The sequence below is a fragment of the Hemicordylus capensis genome, chromosome 11 (genome assembly GCF_027244095.1).
Source record: "Hemicordylus capensis ecotype Gifberg chromosome 11, rHemCap1.1.pri, whole genome shotgun sequence".
NCBI classification, from domain to species: Eukaryota; Metazoa; Chordata; class Lepidosauria; order Squamata; family Cordylidae; genus Hemicordylus; species Hemicordylus capensis.
Genome location: NC_069667.1, coordinates 18,653,924 through 18,671,421, shown reverse-complemented (window position 1 = coordinate 18,671,421; position 17,498 = coordinate 18,653,924). Strand labels below are relative to the sequence as shown.

Below are 17,498 nucleotides of genomic sequence, written 5' to 3'. Positions count from 1 at the left end.
AACATTACAGGGGATATTTGTTGGATGTGTGACAATCAGAAAAATAATTATGTTTTAGAGTTTTTAATCTATATTTTAAATTGGTTCAAAAATGTTAATGCTTTTATTATTATTGTGTTTTAAATTGCAAACAGTTCAGATATATTTATATTTTATAGAAATTTGCTAAATTAATAATTATTATTATAATAGAATTAAAAGGGTCTATTATTCTTATTTAACCTTTGTTTTATTCTTTTAAAACCGAGAGATTGGGAGTAGGGGTGGGTGGGTTTGTTTTTAATTACTACTGCGAGAGCAAATGAGCAAAATCCATTATGGACATTCTAGAATACAGATTCTTTCTGGAATCCAAATCCAAATGGAATTCCAAAGGATACGAGTATAAAAGATACCAGAATTTATTTATTTATTTATTTGTCATATTGCTATACCGCCTGATATAGACATCCCTAGTCAGTGTACAAATTTGTAGGTGGTGTACAAACATTGGAACAATTACAGAATAGCACTGATGGAATCTACCCATTCTTCATTTAGATAAAGAAAAGGAAAGGTTGTGCCGTTGAGTCGGTGTCGACTCCTGGCACCCACAGAGCCCTGTGGTTGTCTTTGGTAGAATACAGGAGGGGTTTGCCATTGCCTCCTCCCGCGCAGTGTGAGATGATGAGATTACCCCATCTAACTTGGCAAAGAGGCACCTTTTAACGTGGTGATTCTCTTTTATTTAGCAGGGGGAGAGTAACTGGCCCTGTCTACCTCCAGCACAGTACCTCCAGTGACAGTTGCTGGTGTCTATCTTATGTTTCTTTTTAGATTGTGAGCCCTTCAGGGACAGGGTTCCATCTTATTTGTTTGTTATATCTTTGTGTAAACCGCCCTGCGCCATTTTTGGAAGGGCGGTATAGAAATCAAATGAATGAATGAATGAATGATGCCTTTCAGCATCTTCCTATATCGCTGCTGCCCAATATAGGAGTTTCCCATATTCTGGGAAACCTATGAGCGGGGATTCGAACCAACAGCTTCCTGCTCTTTAGGCAGGTTGCTTCCCCACTGCGCCATTAGGTGGCTAGTTCTCCCTCTTTTTAGACTGTTATACTGTTTCATCTGCTGTGCTTTATGGGTTGTTGTTTTGGGGTTGGGTTTTTTTTTTAGAGAATCTCAATGGTATTTTATTGCGATTCATTCATTCATTCATTCATTCATTCATTCATTGTTACATTTATATACCGCCTTTCATTAAAAACAATCCCACGGCAGTTCACATAGAAAAATTAAAACAGGACTATTAAAAAATTACACAATTAAAATATTAAGCTAAAAAATAAAAATAGATCTAAGAAAGATGTTAAAATACACATTTATCTTAGGAACATAGGAATCTGCCTTCTACGAAGTCAGACTCTTGGTCCATCTAGCCAGCTCAAAAGGTCCATCTAGCCCAATAAATGCAGTCAGAATCCAAGATACAATACCACATTTTGCTTTATGTGTTGCAAATTAATATTCACTGGGTTCTCGAGATTTCCAACAGACACATTTTGAATGCTGGCACCCACAACGTAGCTGTTCAGCCTGTGATCCTTGAAGCTGCTGTCCTGTAAGAGAAATGAACACACATGTGAGGATTCACGGGTCTGCAATGCATGCTTTTGGTTGGATGAGCCATGGGAACATAGGAAGCTGCCTTCTACTGTGTCAGACCCTTGATTCAGCTAGCTCAGCTTGATTCAGCTAGCTCAGCCCCAGTGGCCTTTGGTTGGGGATTATGGGAGTTGAAGTCCAATAACATTTGGGGACCCAACGTTGAGAATCCCTGGTCTACACTGACCAGCAGCGGCTTCTCCAAGGTTTTAGGCAGGAGTCTCTCCCAGCCCTACTTGGAGATGCTGCCAGGGACTGAACCGGGGACCTTCTGCATGCAAAGGAGATGCTCTACCACTGAGCTATGGCTCCATCTCTGAAGGGGAACAACTTGGAGTGTTCACATGTAGTCTCCCATCCAAATGCAACCCAAGCAAACCTTGCTTAACAAAGGGGACAATTCATATTCGCTACCGCAAGACCAAGCCACCTAATGGCGCAGCGGGGAAATGACTTAACTAGCAAGCCAGAGGTTGCTGGTTCGAATCCCCACTGGTATGTTTCCCAGACTATGGGAAACAACTTTATCGAGCAGCAGTGATATAGGAAGATGCTGAAAGGCATCATCTCATTCTGCTCAGGAGATGGCCATGGTCAACCCCTCCTGCATTCTACCAAAGACAACCACAGGGCTCTGTGGTCTCCAGGAGTTGACATCGACTCGATGGCATACAAGCTACCGCAAGACCAGCCACAGCCAAGAGGGAGCCCTGTCTGAACTGTAAACCCTACCAAATAACTAGTACTACTGCTACAAATATTTATATACTGCTTTTCAGCCAAAGTTCTCAAAGCGGTTTACAAGGAAAATGATAAATCAGAAATCGAAAAAGAAACATAAACTAGACACTGGAAACAGCCACTGGACGGCTGTTCAATAGGTCAGGGCTTCCTAACCAGATGTTTCCTCCAGATGTTGCTGGACTACAATGTCCATCATTCCCAGCACAATAAATTATAGCTGGGGTGATGGGAGTTGTAGTTTAACCACATCTGGAGAGCCACCAGTTGGGAAACCCTGAACTAGGACATAACTATGAAATAACTAGGGCATGCAGCCGTTGTAAGACCATTGTCAAAAGACCCAGTTGGAGATTACTTTCTGGGTAGCCCCAATTCTGGGGAACCACAGGAATAAACAATTAAATCTCATGTTTAGAGACGGTGAGATTTGACCAAAGGCCGTAGTGGCAGGAGATGCTGGGGGTTGTAGTCCAACAACAATTGGGGACCCAAAGTTGGCCAGATGTCATTGGACTACAACTCTCATTATCCCCTGCCACAGTGGCCTTTGGCTGGGCATTGTGGCTGGGGATGCTGGGAATTGTAGTCTAACCACATCTGGAGTCCCAAGGCTGGAAACCCTGGAATTAATTTCTTGTTAATTTGACTATTTTTGCCTGCTTTTACACCTGTCAACATTGTTTTAACTTGATTAGGGGGTGGGGTGTCATTACATACACGACCTTGTGAACCCATGTTGAAAGGCAGTTTATAAATCTGACTGATAAAGAAAGAGAAATATAGGACCTAGGGGCCCAATGGAAGGACTAGGTTGAAAGTTAAATCAGAGCCTGCCCGAGCAAGCTGTTTTTCATGAGGAGGGAGGTTCCAGGGATTTCTCCTGCGAAGCCAGCTGCTGGATTGCGGACTTCGGCTGGGCTGGGCTTTTCAGCATCTTTACCTCAAACAGTGAAGTCATGCCGAAGAAATTAAACTGGATTTTTGTGTGATCCTCAGGATCAAAAGACTGGACTCTTAAGTACTTCCCCAGCAATCCAGGCAAAAATAATGAAGCCAGAGCCTTTTCAGCGGTGGACGTTTGGTGGATAGCAATCTGTGGAGAAGAGAAGGCACTTAGGAACATGGGAAGCTGCCTATGTTTGTTTACCATCCAGTTCAGACCTATGGCTGAACTGGGTTGTTGGGAGGATAGATCAGACTTATGTGCTCAGCTGCGCACAGGACATATGGGCCCCAATCAGTGTAGTCAATTGGAACGGCCCAAGGTATTTGTGGCACCTGCAGTGGGGCGCTAAATGCCCTCTTGCCCCATGCCCTGATGGGGGCCAGCCCCCTTTCAAAACCAACCCTTGAAAGTTTTGCGAGTGGTGTAGGGAATGAGGAGGAGGAGGAGGAGGAGGAGGGAAGGTAGCCAGGAGCCTCCTCTTCTCTCTTCATGCTTTTTGCAAGCTTTGCAAAGGAGTATGAGGAGTGATGGCCCCAAATCAGCCCTGAAGAACTGCCCTGGTGGTGACAGCGGGGGACATCTTGCCACCCTCCTGGTGCCCCAATAATCTGCCACCTGAGACAAATGCCTCACCTTGCCTCATGAAAGGGCCGCCTTGCGACCAATGGGCCACCTTTATCCCAGTTTTCACTAGACAGGTGCTCCTACCAGGAGCCTTTGAAGCAGGAACTCAAGGTGGGGAAGAGGAAGGCGGAAAGAAAGCCTCACCGTTGGATCCATCTCTCGGTCGTAGGAAGTCACCACAAAAGAGATTCCCTGGAAACTCATGGGATCTGGACACGTCAGAGCCAAAGCTAGAGTGGGCAGGATGATGGAGACCTGTCTCCCACTGAAAGCCATCTTGAAACCTACTTGTTCCATGATCTGTAACATGCTGGGCAAGGAAGGAAATAGATGGACAGACATCATTGCAGGCCTGTTCCAAACAGCCAACGGAATCTCTCTTTCTCCCTCCCCTCCCTCCCTCTCTCTCTCTATCTCTCATTTTTCAGCCATGATTGCCTCCCAAAGCAGCTGATCTTTGGTTCCTGCTCTCCCAAAACTCTTGGAGAGGAAGGGAGATAGGATTCTATTTCCTTGTAGAATTTTACTGATTACCCCTCGATTTTGCCGCCCTAGGCAGCTGCCAGTACTATTTATTTGTTGAGACCATTTCTACCCCACTGCTCAGGGTGACTTACAATAAGGCACAATAAGACAACAAAACCATTATAAAACAACAATAAGTAATAATAAAACATACATTTAAAAAAACAAAGCAGCAAAATAAAAGAGCAGATAGGCCTACAACAATTAAAACAGGAGGGCCAATAAGAACCAGTTTCAACATGCTTCTTTAAATATCCCCTGCTAACTGAGCAAAGAAGCACCTTTTCAAAGTGGTGATTCTCTTTAGAATCAGGAGGAGAGCAACTGGCCCTATCCATCCCCAGCAGAGCATCCCTCCAGTGGCTGTTGCTGGTGTCTATCTTATGTTTCTTTTTTTAGATTGTGAGCGCTTTTGGGGACAGGGAGACATTTTATTTATTTATATCTATGTGACCACTTGGGGAACTTTTTGTTGAAAAGCAATATATAAATATTCATTGTATTCGTATTCATCGTCGTAAAAAAGACGGTTTTCCGATTCTTTTTGGAGCTTTCCAAGGAGGGAGTGTGATCTGTGAGCTGGATATTCCTGGCTGGAAGCAACCGATGTGTGGATGCCCAATCACAAAGAAAGAAGAGTGACCTCCAGGCTCATCAAGCACACTGGGCCAATAGGGGTGTGCATGGAACCAGCTGGTACAGTCCACTTTGAGTCTGAACCGGACCCGAACCGGACTGGGCCAGTTCAATCTGGCACCCCCCTCGAACCACCACCACCCCTGATGGTTCGGTCCGGGGGGGGGGGTGTCCGCGAGTTGTTGGTTTATTTAAATTTTTAAAATGTAAACTTAACCCCTCTGGGGATGTTCTCCGAGGCAGTGGGGAGGTCCACGGAAGTTTCCCCTCCCCCACCGGCCTCCCTTCTGTCCAAAACCGGCCCGTTCGGCTGTTCTTCGGCCCATTTGGGCCTTCTACCCGGCTTTGGCAGGGCATTCCAAAGTCAGGGAGCCACTACTCAGAAGGCCCTGTCCCTGGTCCCACCAGCTAGATCTGAGTCAGTGGTGGGGCCAAGAACAGAGCCAGGAGTCAACACCGACTCGACGGCACACCTTTACCTTTTACTCTTACACTGGACCAGACATGGCTCCAGACTTCATATAGCAAGCAAGCAATCAGCTGACAACTGAGCAGTGCTACTCCAATCACTGCAGTTTCTGGAGGAGGACTGAAAGAATCACACAGCCCAACACTTTTTATCTGGCAAGCTGACAGGCTATTTTGGGCACGGTTCCTTTTCATTCCCATGTTCCAACAGGAGTCAATTTTTAATCAAGGTGTGCCCTCCACTAAAAAAAATGGCCTCCATGTTTTCATTCTAAAGTTGACAGGCAGAATTACGCAGCCCTTTAATGCATCTTGCTCTGGGTTTGGTTTGTAACACCCAACCTATTTTTTGAGCATGGGAGGTGATCAAGGTCTTGCCTGCCTTGGTCCCGTGACCAAGGTCCTGCCAAACCCCACAGACTTTCCCTCCAAAGAAGAGAAACAGGATCCCCATACAGCCCAAGCTGGGAAGCCAACATGAAGGGTAACAGGGAATCCCTGGCCTTAAACCCCACACTGAAGGCAGTTGCAATATTTTTATTATGATTTGATTTGATTTGATTTGATTTGATTTGATTTGATTTGATTTGATTTCTATAGCACCCTTCCAAAAATGGCTCAGGGTGGTTTACACAGAGAAATAACAAATAAATAAGATGGATCCCTGTCCCCAAAAGGCTCGCAATCTAAAAAGAAACATAAGATAGACACCAACAACAGTCACTGGAGGGATGCTGTGCTGGGGGTGGATAGGGCCAGTTGCTCTACCCCTGCTAAATACAGAGAATCACCATGTTAAAAGGTGCCTCTTTGCCCAGTAAGCAGGGGCCCAGTGACCACAATGGGTCTCCTAATCAGCTTCTATTCATAGGTCTCCTATTGAGATAGTCTCCCATTCATGGGTCTTAACTCCCTCCCCCACCCATGCCCAGCTTTTCCATACAGCTCTGGGCCTTCACCCCGCCCTCACCATCGCCACTCCAACTCCAGGAGTTATGTGCCTTTCTTTACGCTAAGCAGGTGATCCTCTTGCTAATCCCATACCTGTTAACCTCCGCTTGCAGGTCCTGGTTGTTTGCTTCCTTGGTCATAAAGACATTTATAATTCTCAACGTCTTCGTCGCAAGGGTCTCGCCGATTTCCTCAAGGTTGGCAATGTCACGGAGTTTGCTGACCAGGACCTTGATTTCTTCTTGACTCAAGGTGGTAGAATTTATCAGCATCAGATTCAGAATATGATCTGCGACATCACCAGCATTTTCTGCAATGGGTCACAGAGAAACAAGTCACTTAGCTTGAAGAGGGATGTGAATAACAGGGAAGACTTGATCACATGACCATCTGGGGGTGGGTAGGGGCCCAGGTGAGCTTCAACCCCATCACCTTCACACAAGCAGCATCCCAGCTTGGGTCCGCAAACTCAGCAGATACAGATATGTCCGCAGACCCAGCAGATATGGATACATCTGCAAACCCAGCAGATAAGGATATGTCTGCAAACCCAGCAGATACAGATGTGTCCGCAAACCCAGCGGATATGGATGCGTCCGCAAACCCAGCAGATTTGGATCTGCCAACCCAGTGGATACGGCTGCCGAGGCTCCATTGCTGAACTCAGCAACTGGAAGCCCCACCCCTCCATGGAAGGCCCTCCAAGGTCACTATGCCTTCCCAGCATGACTGCCAGCAGACTGGAAAAGCTTCATGACATCAGCAGCTGCCCTCCCATTGGCCATGGAGGAGCAAGAGGCAGACATGGAGCTTTGGCCATGAAGGAGCAGGAGGCGCCCTGCCAAAACTGCTCCAGCTTCAGGATCATAGAGTGTGCTTTGCAGGCTAGTGCATCCATGGATGGCGGCCACTGTATGCACAACTCTCTATGGTTTCCGGAGGAGGACCTGCTGGGCGCAGGTGGCTGGGTAGAAGAGGCACGAGAGGTAGAAGGATCCTCCTCTCCTCCACCCTCGGTAAGAAGCTGGGTACAAAAACTGGGTAGCCCTGCTGGGAGCAACCTGGGCTGGAGGGGATTGTGTGGATTCTGACGATCATGCAAATCGGGATAGCCCGCTTCCTGCCTCCATTTTAATGGGGGGGTGCCCAGCCTGCAATTTGCCCCTCAGACACAAGAATGGGGCCAACCAGATCTTGCTCTGTGACTCCCAATGTCCCAACGTCTGAAAGCAAAACTCCAGGAAACCTACCCTCTGTGATGGTCACATTCTTAAGGCCCATAATGTTATTCGGTAGGACTCCCAGTGGTAGGCATGAGAGTAGATTTGGTGTCCTCCAAGAAGCTTTTCCCGTTGCAAGGTTCACAACACTTGAGAAAGAGAAGAAAAGCATGCATGACTTTAATTGGAAGATGGAAGGATGGGGCCGTAGCTCAGTGGCAGAGCGTCTGATTTGCATGCATAACAGGAGCCTAGGAAGCTATCTTATACCGAGTCGGACCATTGGTCCATCTAGTTCAGTATTGGCCACATTCACACGTAACGGGAAACCGGAGTAAAAGGGCCAGAGGTTACCAAACCTGTACGTCTGAACACGTGCAACTCCAGTCCCGCATGGAGAGCGATCCGAGGTTTTGCTCTCCAGACTCCGATTCGGGTTTCCGCTCCTACTCAAGGTTAACAGCCATCTTCAGTATGTCCGAATGTGGAACTGCCAGCTCAGCTGTCCGAAACCGGGCAGTCCCCACATCCTACCTTGCTTTTTATTTGTACACAACCCACAATCGGGAGCGCACACAGCTCCCGAAGCTGGGTAGAATGCTCGTCCTATCCAGGTAATGGCCCTGTGGACAAGCCTTGAATGTGCCGGAGGTTTCCCTGCTCCTCTGGCAGCTGCCCCACTCATGCTAAGTCTGTAAACTGCTTTTTCGACCCAGAGCAGTTTAAGAATAGTTTGATGGTGCAAAGGGAACTCTGTGAAACAGACAGTGTCATGCTTGCACACCCAGGCGGTGTTCTCAGTGTGCTGCACAGTTCCACTACTTGGGAGGAGAGCTGGTCTGGTAGTAGTAGCAAGCATGAATTGCCACCCCTTGCTAAGCAGGGTCCACCCTGGTTTGCATTTGAAAAGGAGACTACATATGTGAGCACCTCTTAGGGGTGCTCTGGGGCTTTTCATTGGGCATTCACCATTCATTTTAGTCATTCATCTAGAAATGCTTGCCTGTAGAAGGTTCCAAGTTCCCTCCCTGGCAGCATCTCCAAGATAGGGCTGAGAGAGAGTCCTGCCTGCAACCTTGGAGAAGCCGCTGCTAGTCTGTGTAGACAATACTGAGCTAGATAGACCAATGGACTGATCTGGCAGAAGGCAGCTTCCTATGTACCCAGTGAAGTGAAGAGATGCAAGTGAAGAAGCAGCGGCAACTCACCATGCTCTTTTGGCAAACTTCTCTCTGTTTCTCTCGCAGCTCAGCTGTGCCTCCACCGCATCAGGAACTTTCTCTTCCCATGTGTAGTTCCCTTTCCATTTTGAAATGGTTTGTCTTCGAGGGCATGATCCTGGATCTTAGAGGAAGGTAAGAGTGTCAGAAGAGCTGTGCTTGATCAGACCAAGGGCTCTGCTAATACAGAACCGGGACCAACCGGATGCCTCCAGCTATTGAAGGGCAAAAAGACAAGAAATACCAGTTGCCCTTCACAACTGGTATTCAGGGATAGACTGCCTCTGGGCCTGGAGGCTCCACTGAGTGATCATGACAAATAGCTGCCAAGAATCCTGTCCTCCATGAATTTGTCTTATCCCCTCTTAAAGCAATCCAGAGCAGTGGCTATCTTTACATCACTCTCATAGAATTCCGTGAGTTAATTGTGCAATTCGTTTTTTAAATAATCATTTACTAGGAGATTGTGGAGAGCCACTTTTGTTGTATTATCTCACCGCTATTTCCCGGGGGGTGGGGGCACCACCCCAGTCTCCCTCACTGAAAACTGTAGGTTTCCTTAGGAAAAGAAAAGAAAAGAAAAAAGAAAAGAAAAGAAAAGAAAAGAAAAGAAAACCTGGCAAGCAAATATTTGCTTTTATAGTAAAGCTCTCTCCATATACTGGAAAGACACCGGAGCAGCATTTCTTAACCTTGGGCCCCCAGATGTTGATGGACTACAACTCCCATCATCTCCAGCCATGTCCATTGTGGCTGGGGATGGTGGGAGTTGTAGTTCGTCAACATCTGGGGGCCCAAGGTTAAGAAACCCTGCACTGAGGTATAGTGGTTAGTATATTGGTTTTTGAGCAAGGCGATCTAGACATCTCAAATCCTGCTTATGACCTTGGGCCACTAAATATATGAAGTTTGGAACACTGAACATATGAAGATGTGGCTGTAGCTCAGTGGTAGAACACCATCATTGTGTACCGAAGGTCCCAGGTTCAATCCCTGGCATCTCCAGGAAGGGCTGGAAAAGACCCCCATCTGAGACCCTGGATGTTGTAGACCAGGGGTATCTAATGGCAGCCCTCCAGCTGACTAGGAGGTAAGGATGTGGTGGGGAAATTAGACTTAATAGATTCGACTTGACTGCTTGCACAGAATGAGTTTCGTTCAAATTGATTTGAATTTGGGCATATTTGAATCGAATTTGAGCAAATCCGATTCGAGTTCAAGCAAACTTTTAGTGTCACCTGCTATCTGATCCTTTTAGTAGGAGCTCCCAGGGATTGGGAATGTGGCTTATGCAGAAAGGATTGTAAAGATTCCGAAAATAACTGGCTTCCTCCTGATATTGTAATGTAAGAACTGTAGCCTCCTTTATCAAGTTCTTGCTTTGTATTAGGTTATGCTTTTGTTTACAGTAATTTTATTTTGAGCTTATATTGTTCAATACAACAATGCCAGCTTAACCTTAAGACTCATTTCCTTATCGGAGGAATGTACTGGAAAAAGAAAATCTGCCCCCTCACCTAAATTGATATTAAGCTGTATTACTTTCCTATTATTGTTAGGGGATTGCCCGGAACCATTCTGGGCGGTTCAGTTCGAATCCGAACGAAACTGCCAGTCCACGAACCAGTTCATTAGAACTGATCAGCGGTTTGGTTCATCCAATCGAACCAGTTTGGACCCAGCTATGATTGTAAAGGGGAATCCAGTAAGGATCCCCCTTTACAAGCAAAGGCAATTCCTAATTCTGAAGGCATTTAAAGGGCAGGCAGGGCGGGCAGGCAAGAGAGCATCTAACCAGCTGCTCCATGGCGGTGGCTCCTATAAGCCCAGCCGGAACTCCCCCACCAGCAACGCGGATCACCAGTGGCCCAGTTCCAGCCTCCACACATACGCAGAGGCCATTTGCGTCACCATGCAAATTTGGAGCTACAGCCCCTCCCCGTCTACCTCTCAGCCTCCCCCACAGGGTTGTTGTGAAGATAAAAGAGGATGAACATGCACAGTACCCTGAGCTTCTTGGAGAAAGGATAGGATAAAAATCAGATGGGTTACCAAAGGGAGCAACAGCCACGTCTTCCTCCTCCACCATCATCCTCAGATTCTCTTTTTCATAATTGCCATGCATCAAGTTCTTCAGCTTTTCAGCCAGGTGGTCTTTGGACTGGTTGGACATGGCCTTCATTACAGCCTTAGAGGTGTAGCTGAAAGCAAAACACACATCGAGGCTTAATTTCTGCTCAGGTTCACCACCAGGGTTCAGCTCTAGCATTTGTTTATAAGACCACTGAAGCATATAACGCCAATTCACACAATCTGTTAATGGGGTAGGACAACCTCCTACCCAGATTTTTGCTCGTGTGCAAGCAAAGAGCTGGGTAGGAGGAGGGGAGAGCCATATTCATGCTTCTTCTTACGTTCCACGTTCCCATTGTAATTCTGTCTTTGCAGCTTCGGATTTTCTTTTCCCGCATGGCAACTGGTCTTGTGGTAGCCAGCATGACTTGTCCACTTAGCTAAGCAGGGTCTGCCCTGGTTGCATATGGATGGGAGACTTGATGTGTGAGCACTGTAAGATATTCCCCTCAGGGGATGGAGCCACTCTGGGAAGAGCAGAAAGTTCCAAATTCCCTCCCGGGCATCTCCAAGATAGGATTGAGAGAGACTCCTGCTTGCAACCTTGGAGAAGCCGCCGCTGCCAGTTTGTGTAGACGATACTGAGCTAGATAGACCAATGGTCTGACTCAGTATATGGCAGCTTCCTATGTTCCATCGGTACTCTGAGAGATCCTCAGTTTTTCCTCAGTAGCATGTTGAGTACCATCTGACCTGAGGGGCCCATCACCCAGCACTACATCAACAATCATTCTGTCTTGTCTATCTGTTTCTTGGTTAAATACAGGAATGGTTTACCGTTGCCTTCTTCCGCGCAGTATGAAATGACTTTTTCACATAGTGCATAGTTAATCTATAGAATTCTTTCCCACAAGATGTGGTGATGGCCACTAGCTTGGATGGTTGTAAAGGGGGATTGGACAAATTCATGGAGGACAGGTCTATCAATGGCTACTAGTCTGGTGTCTATAGGCCACCTCCAGTCTCAGAGGCAAGATGCCTCTAAATACCAGTTTTAGGGGAGCAACAGCAGGAGAGAGGGCATGCCCTCTGCTCCTGCCTGTGTGCTTCCCAGAGGCATCTTGTGGGCCACTGTGTGAAACGGGATGCTGGACTAGATGGGCCTCGGTCCTGATCCAGCAGGGTTGTTCTTATATGACGATGGAGCTGGCTGGCAGATGAGCTTCAGATGGCCATGTGGTCCCTTCTGAGTGCTGGGCACACCCCCTGCATGTGATGTCATACATAGGGGACCTGGTGGTTGGTGCTCATGAGGTGCCATCAGGGAGAGGGATGAATACAAGCCTCCTCACTCCTAAATCTGCACTTGAGTCCCTCAGCAGACAGGGGAAGGGTGGGAAGGAGTGTTTTTGAAAATGCAGATCTTACCTCTCATGCTTTCCCACCATCTTCCGTTCACAAGATGCAAAGAAGAAAAAGAAAGAAGCCAGATTATTGAAATGACTGAAGGTGTGGGCAAAGGATAAGGCACTTGAAAGAATTTCTACTGATGAGCTACTAATTACTCTCAAATGCTATAAACATCTTTTGGTCTGCATGCAGTGAATTATGTTTCAATGTTGCCAGGTATTAGGACATGCAGTGTTTTTATTCCTCTCCATTCATACCCATAATGCTTTGATGAACACCTTGTTTGTTTTTTCACTTGGGGCGAAGAAAATCTGTAAGCCATTCTCCCGGAAAATTTGGAGCAATTGAAAGCAAATGTACGTTGCTTGGATACCAGAGAGTTCTTAAGTGTTATTTGGTGGAGTGCAGGGCGGCAGGGGGCTGGTACATCTTAAAAATGGTATATAGCTGAGGAGGGGGAAGGCAGATCCACAGCAAAAAAGGAAATAAATTTATATTTCCAAGATTTCTACCTATATCTACTCTCATTAGAGATGTGCACACAATGAATTTTTCAATTTGAATTCAAATCAAATTCTGAAAATTCATTTTGAATTCGAATCAATTTCGAATCTTGTCCAAACATTTGATTTGAATTCAAATCAAATTCAAATCAATTTGACCCTGTTTGGGCACATTTTAAAATCCATTAGGGGGGCTGAATGGTTTTTTTAAGGTGCCAAATGGCTCTCAAATTGAATTCAAATCAAATTTCAAAATTTCAATTCAAATTCACCTAAAAATTCAGGTCAAAAATTCTCTTTTTAGGGGGGATTTGATTTGAATTTTAATTACTCAAATCATCCAGATTTGAGTCAAATCAATTTGAATTTGAATCAATTTTCACATCCCTGCCTCTCATATCTCTATATTCATCATATTTATATTCGTATGGTGCCTAACCATACAGAAATCAAATAAATAATAATAATTAATCATAATAACCTACTTGCAATTTATTGATTGCTCTGTGCATGGTAGCATTCCATTGATGACCAGCTGACAGCACTGGAGATCCAGTTATTTGTGACTCTATATCCCACCCCATCATATATCTATGGTGATCCTGGAGCAATAAAGCTGGAGCAATTCTCAAGATCAACATGGGATTTCCAGCTTTGCATGCTGGTACCACTGGGGTGACTGAAGAAAGAGCAACTTTTAAAATGGTGTCTCTCTTCTGTTTAGCAGGGGGAGAGCAACTGGCCTTATCCAACCCCAGCACAGCATCCCTCCAGTGGCTGCCGCTGGCTCTACCTTATACTTCTTTTTAGATTGTGAGCCCTTTGGGGTGGGGAACCATCTTATTTCTTTTTCAGTGTAAACCACTTGGAGAACCTTTTTGTTGGAAAGTGGTATATTATCTATCTATCTATCTATCTATCTATCTATCTATCTAAGCAATGCACTCTGGGAAGGTGGTGCACCCATGACAAATGTGCTGAATAGTCCTGGGGCAGTTTTAGCAAGGCAGGCGATGCCCAGGATCCGATGCCTCCGGGGTGATCCCTACATAACATGCAAAGAGACGGCAAGTTTACCATTCATCGGCTGAGCTCAGTTGCCATGGTACATTTCCCACAGCTGCCATGGCAATCCAGCTGGAGAAGACAAGCCAGGCCAGGAAGAGACAAAACTCGTTAAAAAACAACAACGCATGAGCCGTGGGAGGCTCGGAGGAAAAGCAAACAAACAATCCGCGTGCACCTTAGGAAAGCAATGCAAGCAACGGCATTCAAGGTACATACCCGGACTCCAATCCGTGCCCTTCCTCGTGCGCCATTGGCCCTGCATCAAAAGCAGGGAAAGGTCAGATTCTGTGGCAGCTTTGGGCAGAAATAGCAAAAGGGGGCAGGATTGGGCACCCTCCGGAGAGGAGAAATCTGTGTGGCAGAGGGGGACTTCTACATGCTACCAAGACCCAGCCCTGGTTATAAACCTGGAGTTGTCGTTCGACAGCAGCTGGAGGGGCAAGATTGCCCACCCCTGATATAAACTGTGCAGAGGATTTGAAGCTAGTTGATTATCCCTGCAACTGGTATTCGGAGGCATCTTGCCTCTGAGGCTGGAGGCAGGCTATAGCCATCAAGACTATGGCCATTCTCCATGGATTTTTCTAACCCCCTTTTTAAGCCACCCAAGCTGGGGGCCATCACTGCATCCTGTGGCAGAGAATTCCCCTCTAATTAATCTATGGAATTCTCTGCCACAGGATCAGGATCAGGTGTTCCTGATCTGGGGCTCAGACTTTGTATTGGGACCCAAGTGTCCTGCTTCGGTGTCCCAGCCCTCTCAACCAAGCTGTCCCCTCACCCTCTCTGATAGTGGCCAGGTGGCTGCATGAAGCCTGGATCCAGACACCTCCCCATGTTTGCTTCCTCTGCCTCCACCTCAACTTCCTCCTCCTCTTCCACTTCCTCCGCTGCTGCTTCCTCTTCTTCCACTGCTGCCTCCACTTCTGCCTCTACTTTCTCCACTGCTGCTTCCTCCTCTTCCCTCTGCTGCCTCCCCCCTCCTCCCCTTCCTCCTCTGCCACCATGACTCCTCCTCCTCCTCCTCCACTTCCTTCTCCACTGCCTCTGCCTCCTCTTTCTTCTCTGCTTCCTTCGCTGCCTCCTCCCCTCATCCACTGCCTCCTCTGCTGCCTCCTCCTCCTCCATTGCCTCCTCCACCTCCTCCTCCTCTACTTCCTCCTCTGCCACTGCCTCCTCCACCACCACTTTCTCTAGTGCTGCTGCTGCCTCCTCCTCCTCCTCTGCATCCTACACTGCTTCCTTGACTGCTTCCTCCTCCACTGCCACCTCCTCCTCCTCCTCTGCTGCCTCTTCCTCCATCTTTGCCTCTTCCTCCTCCTCCTCCTCCTCCTCACCCCAGACCTCCTAGCCTTTTCATACCCATCTTGGGCACGCCCCAACAGATGTAGAGGGTTACCATATCCCAAGCATGAGACAAACGTCTTCAAGTACTCACGCTGCATTTATCTTGATGTTATGATTTGTAATGGCAAATTCAGAGCAACCAATGTTCTTTTCAATCTGCAAAAGAGACAAAATAGTGGAAACCCTGGGCGAAGAATACATTAAGGTCATTCACACAATCGAAAACTGTTCTACCCAGGTTTGGGATCTGTGTGAACTCCCAATTTTTGATTGTGTGGAAGCAAGGTTAGAGGAAAACCTGGGTAGCTTTTTCTCCTACCTTGCTTCCACACAATCACTTCTACCCAGGTTTTCCTCTAACCCTGCTTCCACACAATCAAAAAATTGGGAGTACACACAGTTCCCAAACCCAGGTAGAACACAGTTTTCGATTGTGTGAATGACCTCTTAGTGTCTGGTTAACAGTGATTGCCTGTAGGGATTTCTGAAGTAACCTTTTTATGACTGTCTCTCACTTTTGACACACTGGGAGAAGAGTAGCTCCTCATTGCAGAAAATAAATAACCCCTATAGGAACATAGGAAGCTGCCACATACTGAGTCAGACCATTGGTCCATCTAGCTCAGTATTGTCTACACAGACTGGCAGCGGCTTCTCCAAGGTTGCAGGCAGGAGCCTCTCCCAGCCCTATCTTGGAGATGCTGCCAGGAAGGGAACTTGGAAGTTGGAACCTTCTGCATGCAAGCCGGCAGATGCTCTTCCCAGAGCAGCCCCATCCCCTCGGGGGAATATCTCACCATGCTCACACATGTAGTCTCCCATTCAAAGGCAAATCCAGGTGGACCCTGCTTAGCAAAGGGGACAATTCATGCTGGCTACCACAAGACCAGCTCTCTGACAAGCTTCTGAGGAACCCTAAGGCTACTTAAAGCACAGTTTAAAAATTACTGGGCAGCATCGAAACTAAGTTAGTCGTGATTAAGTCCCATTGAAATTTATAAGATTTAAATTAGTCATGACTAGTTCATCTCATTGATTTCAGTGGTGCTTAGTCATAACTAATAAGTCCGGATGCTTGCTGCCCACTGTTCTTTTTTCCTTTCCTTTTCCTTTTTACAAGTTTCTTCCTGTTCTAATTTCCGCCTTTATCTCCTAACATTTCTTCCAAAGTAGATTGGGGCAGCGGGGAGGAAAATGGATACTTACCCAGCTTCTAGCAAGGTTCTTGGCATCATAGTAGTCAAATGTCTCTAAAGCACTGGAAGACACTGAGAAGTTCATCTCAATGTGGTAGAAGGTAACTGCCACGAGGGAAACAAAACCGATGAGTGGGGGGTTATTTGCACATTGCTTTTTGCTAAGAGTGTTAAAGATCGCCACACCGTGGTTTTTATCATATCAGTTTCCCCAGGAGCTTTTTCACACAGGGCTTTTAGTTTGCATTCAAAATAGAGGGTGTGCGTTCACATGTCAGCCAGATTTACCCCAAAGTCTCTGCGAGCGATTAGGGAGCACTTACGAATACGACAAATATTTACATACAAAAACAAATATCACATACGGTTCGAGTTTTTCACTGAGCATTAGAATGTCGCCTGATTTATAACTCGGGTTTTTTAAAAATCCTCTTTTTGCATCGGTTTTTTTGGGCAACTTCAAACTCGCAGTAAAGCCTCGCATTAAACTCATGTAAAGGCTGCTGTCTGAAAATGCTTCTGCAGAACGTTGCATTTTCACCTGAGTGAGCTAATTGGGCGAGATCTGCTAATTTCACCACCCTGGGTGAAAACTCTCAGGATTCCTGATATGGTCATTACCAGCTCTTGCCACATGAGGGCAGATTGAAATAAAATGTACACTAGATGGGCCTGGTATGGTAAAGTAAAGTAAACAACTTCAAGGTGACTTTTAATTAGGGATGATACCTGATCAGAGAAACCTGTTGCTTAACCCTCTGAGTTTTATTTGATTGATTGATTTAATATGCACAAATTTTCATTAGAGAAAAAACAATAGTTCTAAAGAAAAACATATTGGGCAAAGCCACAGTTAGTCCTATCAAAATTAATGGGATTTAACACCTAATGGGGAAGTAACTTGCCTAGGAAGCAAGAGA

The 17,498-nt window shown here is 46.3% G+C and overlaps 1 protein-coding gene across 2 annotated transcripts in view; it reads right to left on the bottom strand.

The window, feature by feature from the left end:
* The window catches only part of ADGRG4 (adhesion G protein-coupled receptor G4), a 30,291-nt gene extending 13,665 nt beyond the window's left edge, over positions 1–16,626 (bottom strand). The window contains exons 1-11 of one of the 2 annotated variants that reach the window (XM_053274215.1): positions 16,589–16,626; positions 15,474–15,538; positions 14,252–14,291; positions 12,483–12,502; positions 11,034–11,182; positions 8,970–9,105; positions 7,792–7,910; positions 6,635–6,851; positions 4,106–4,271; positions 3,332–3,484; positions 1,479–1,601 (exon numbers count right to left, since the gene is read on the bottom strand). In XM_053274215.1, coding sequence (XP_053130190.1) covers positions 1,479–1,601; positions 3,332–3,484; positions 4,106–4,271; positions 6,635–6,851; positions 7,792–7,910; positions 8,970–9,105; positions 11,034–11,182; positions 12,483–12,502 — 1,083 coding nt within the window. In that variant the 5' untranslated portion in view covers positions 14,252–14,291; positions 15,474–15,538; positions 16,589–16,626. Of the gene's footprint in view, positions 1–1,478; positions 1,602–3,331; positions 3,485–4,105; positions 4,272–6,634; positions 6,852–7,791; positions 7,911–8,969; positions 9,106–11,033; positions 11,183–12,482; positions 12,503–14,251; positions 14,292–14,816; positions 15,003–15,473; positions 15,539–16,588 lie in introns of those variants that run through there. The other variant, XM_053274214.1, reaches the window with a different exon arrangement.
* Between the last annotated feature and the right edge of the window lie 872 nt (positions 16,627–17,498).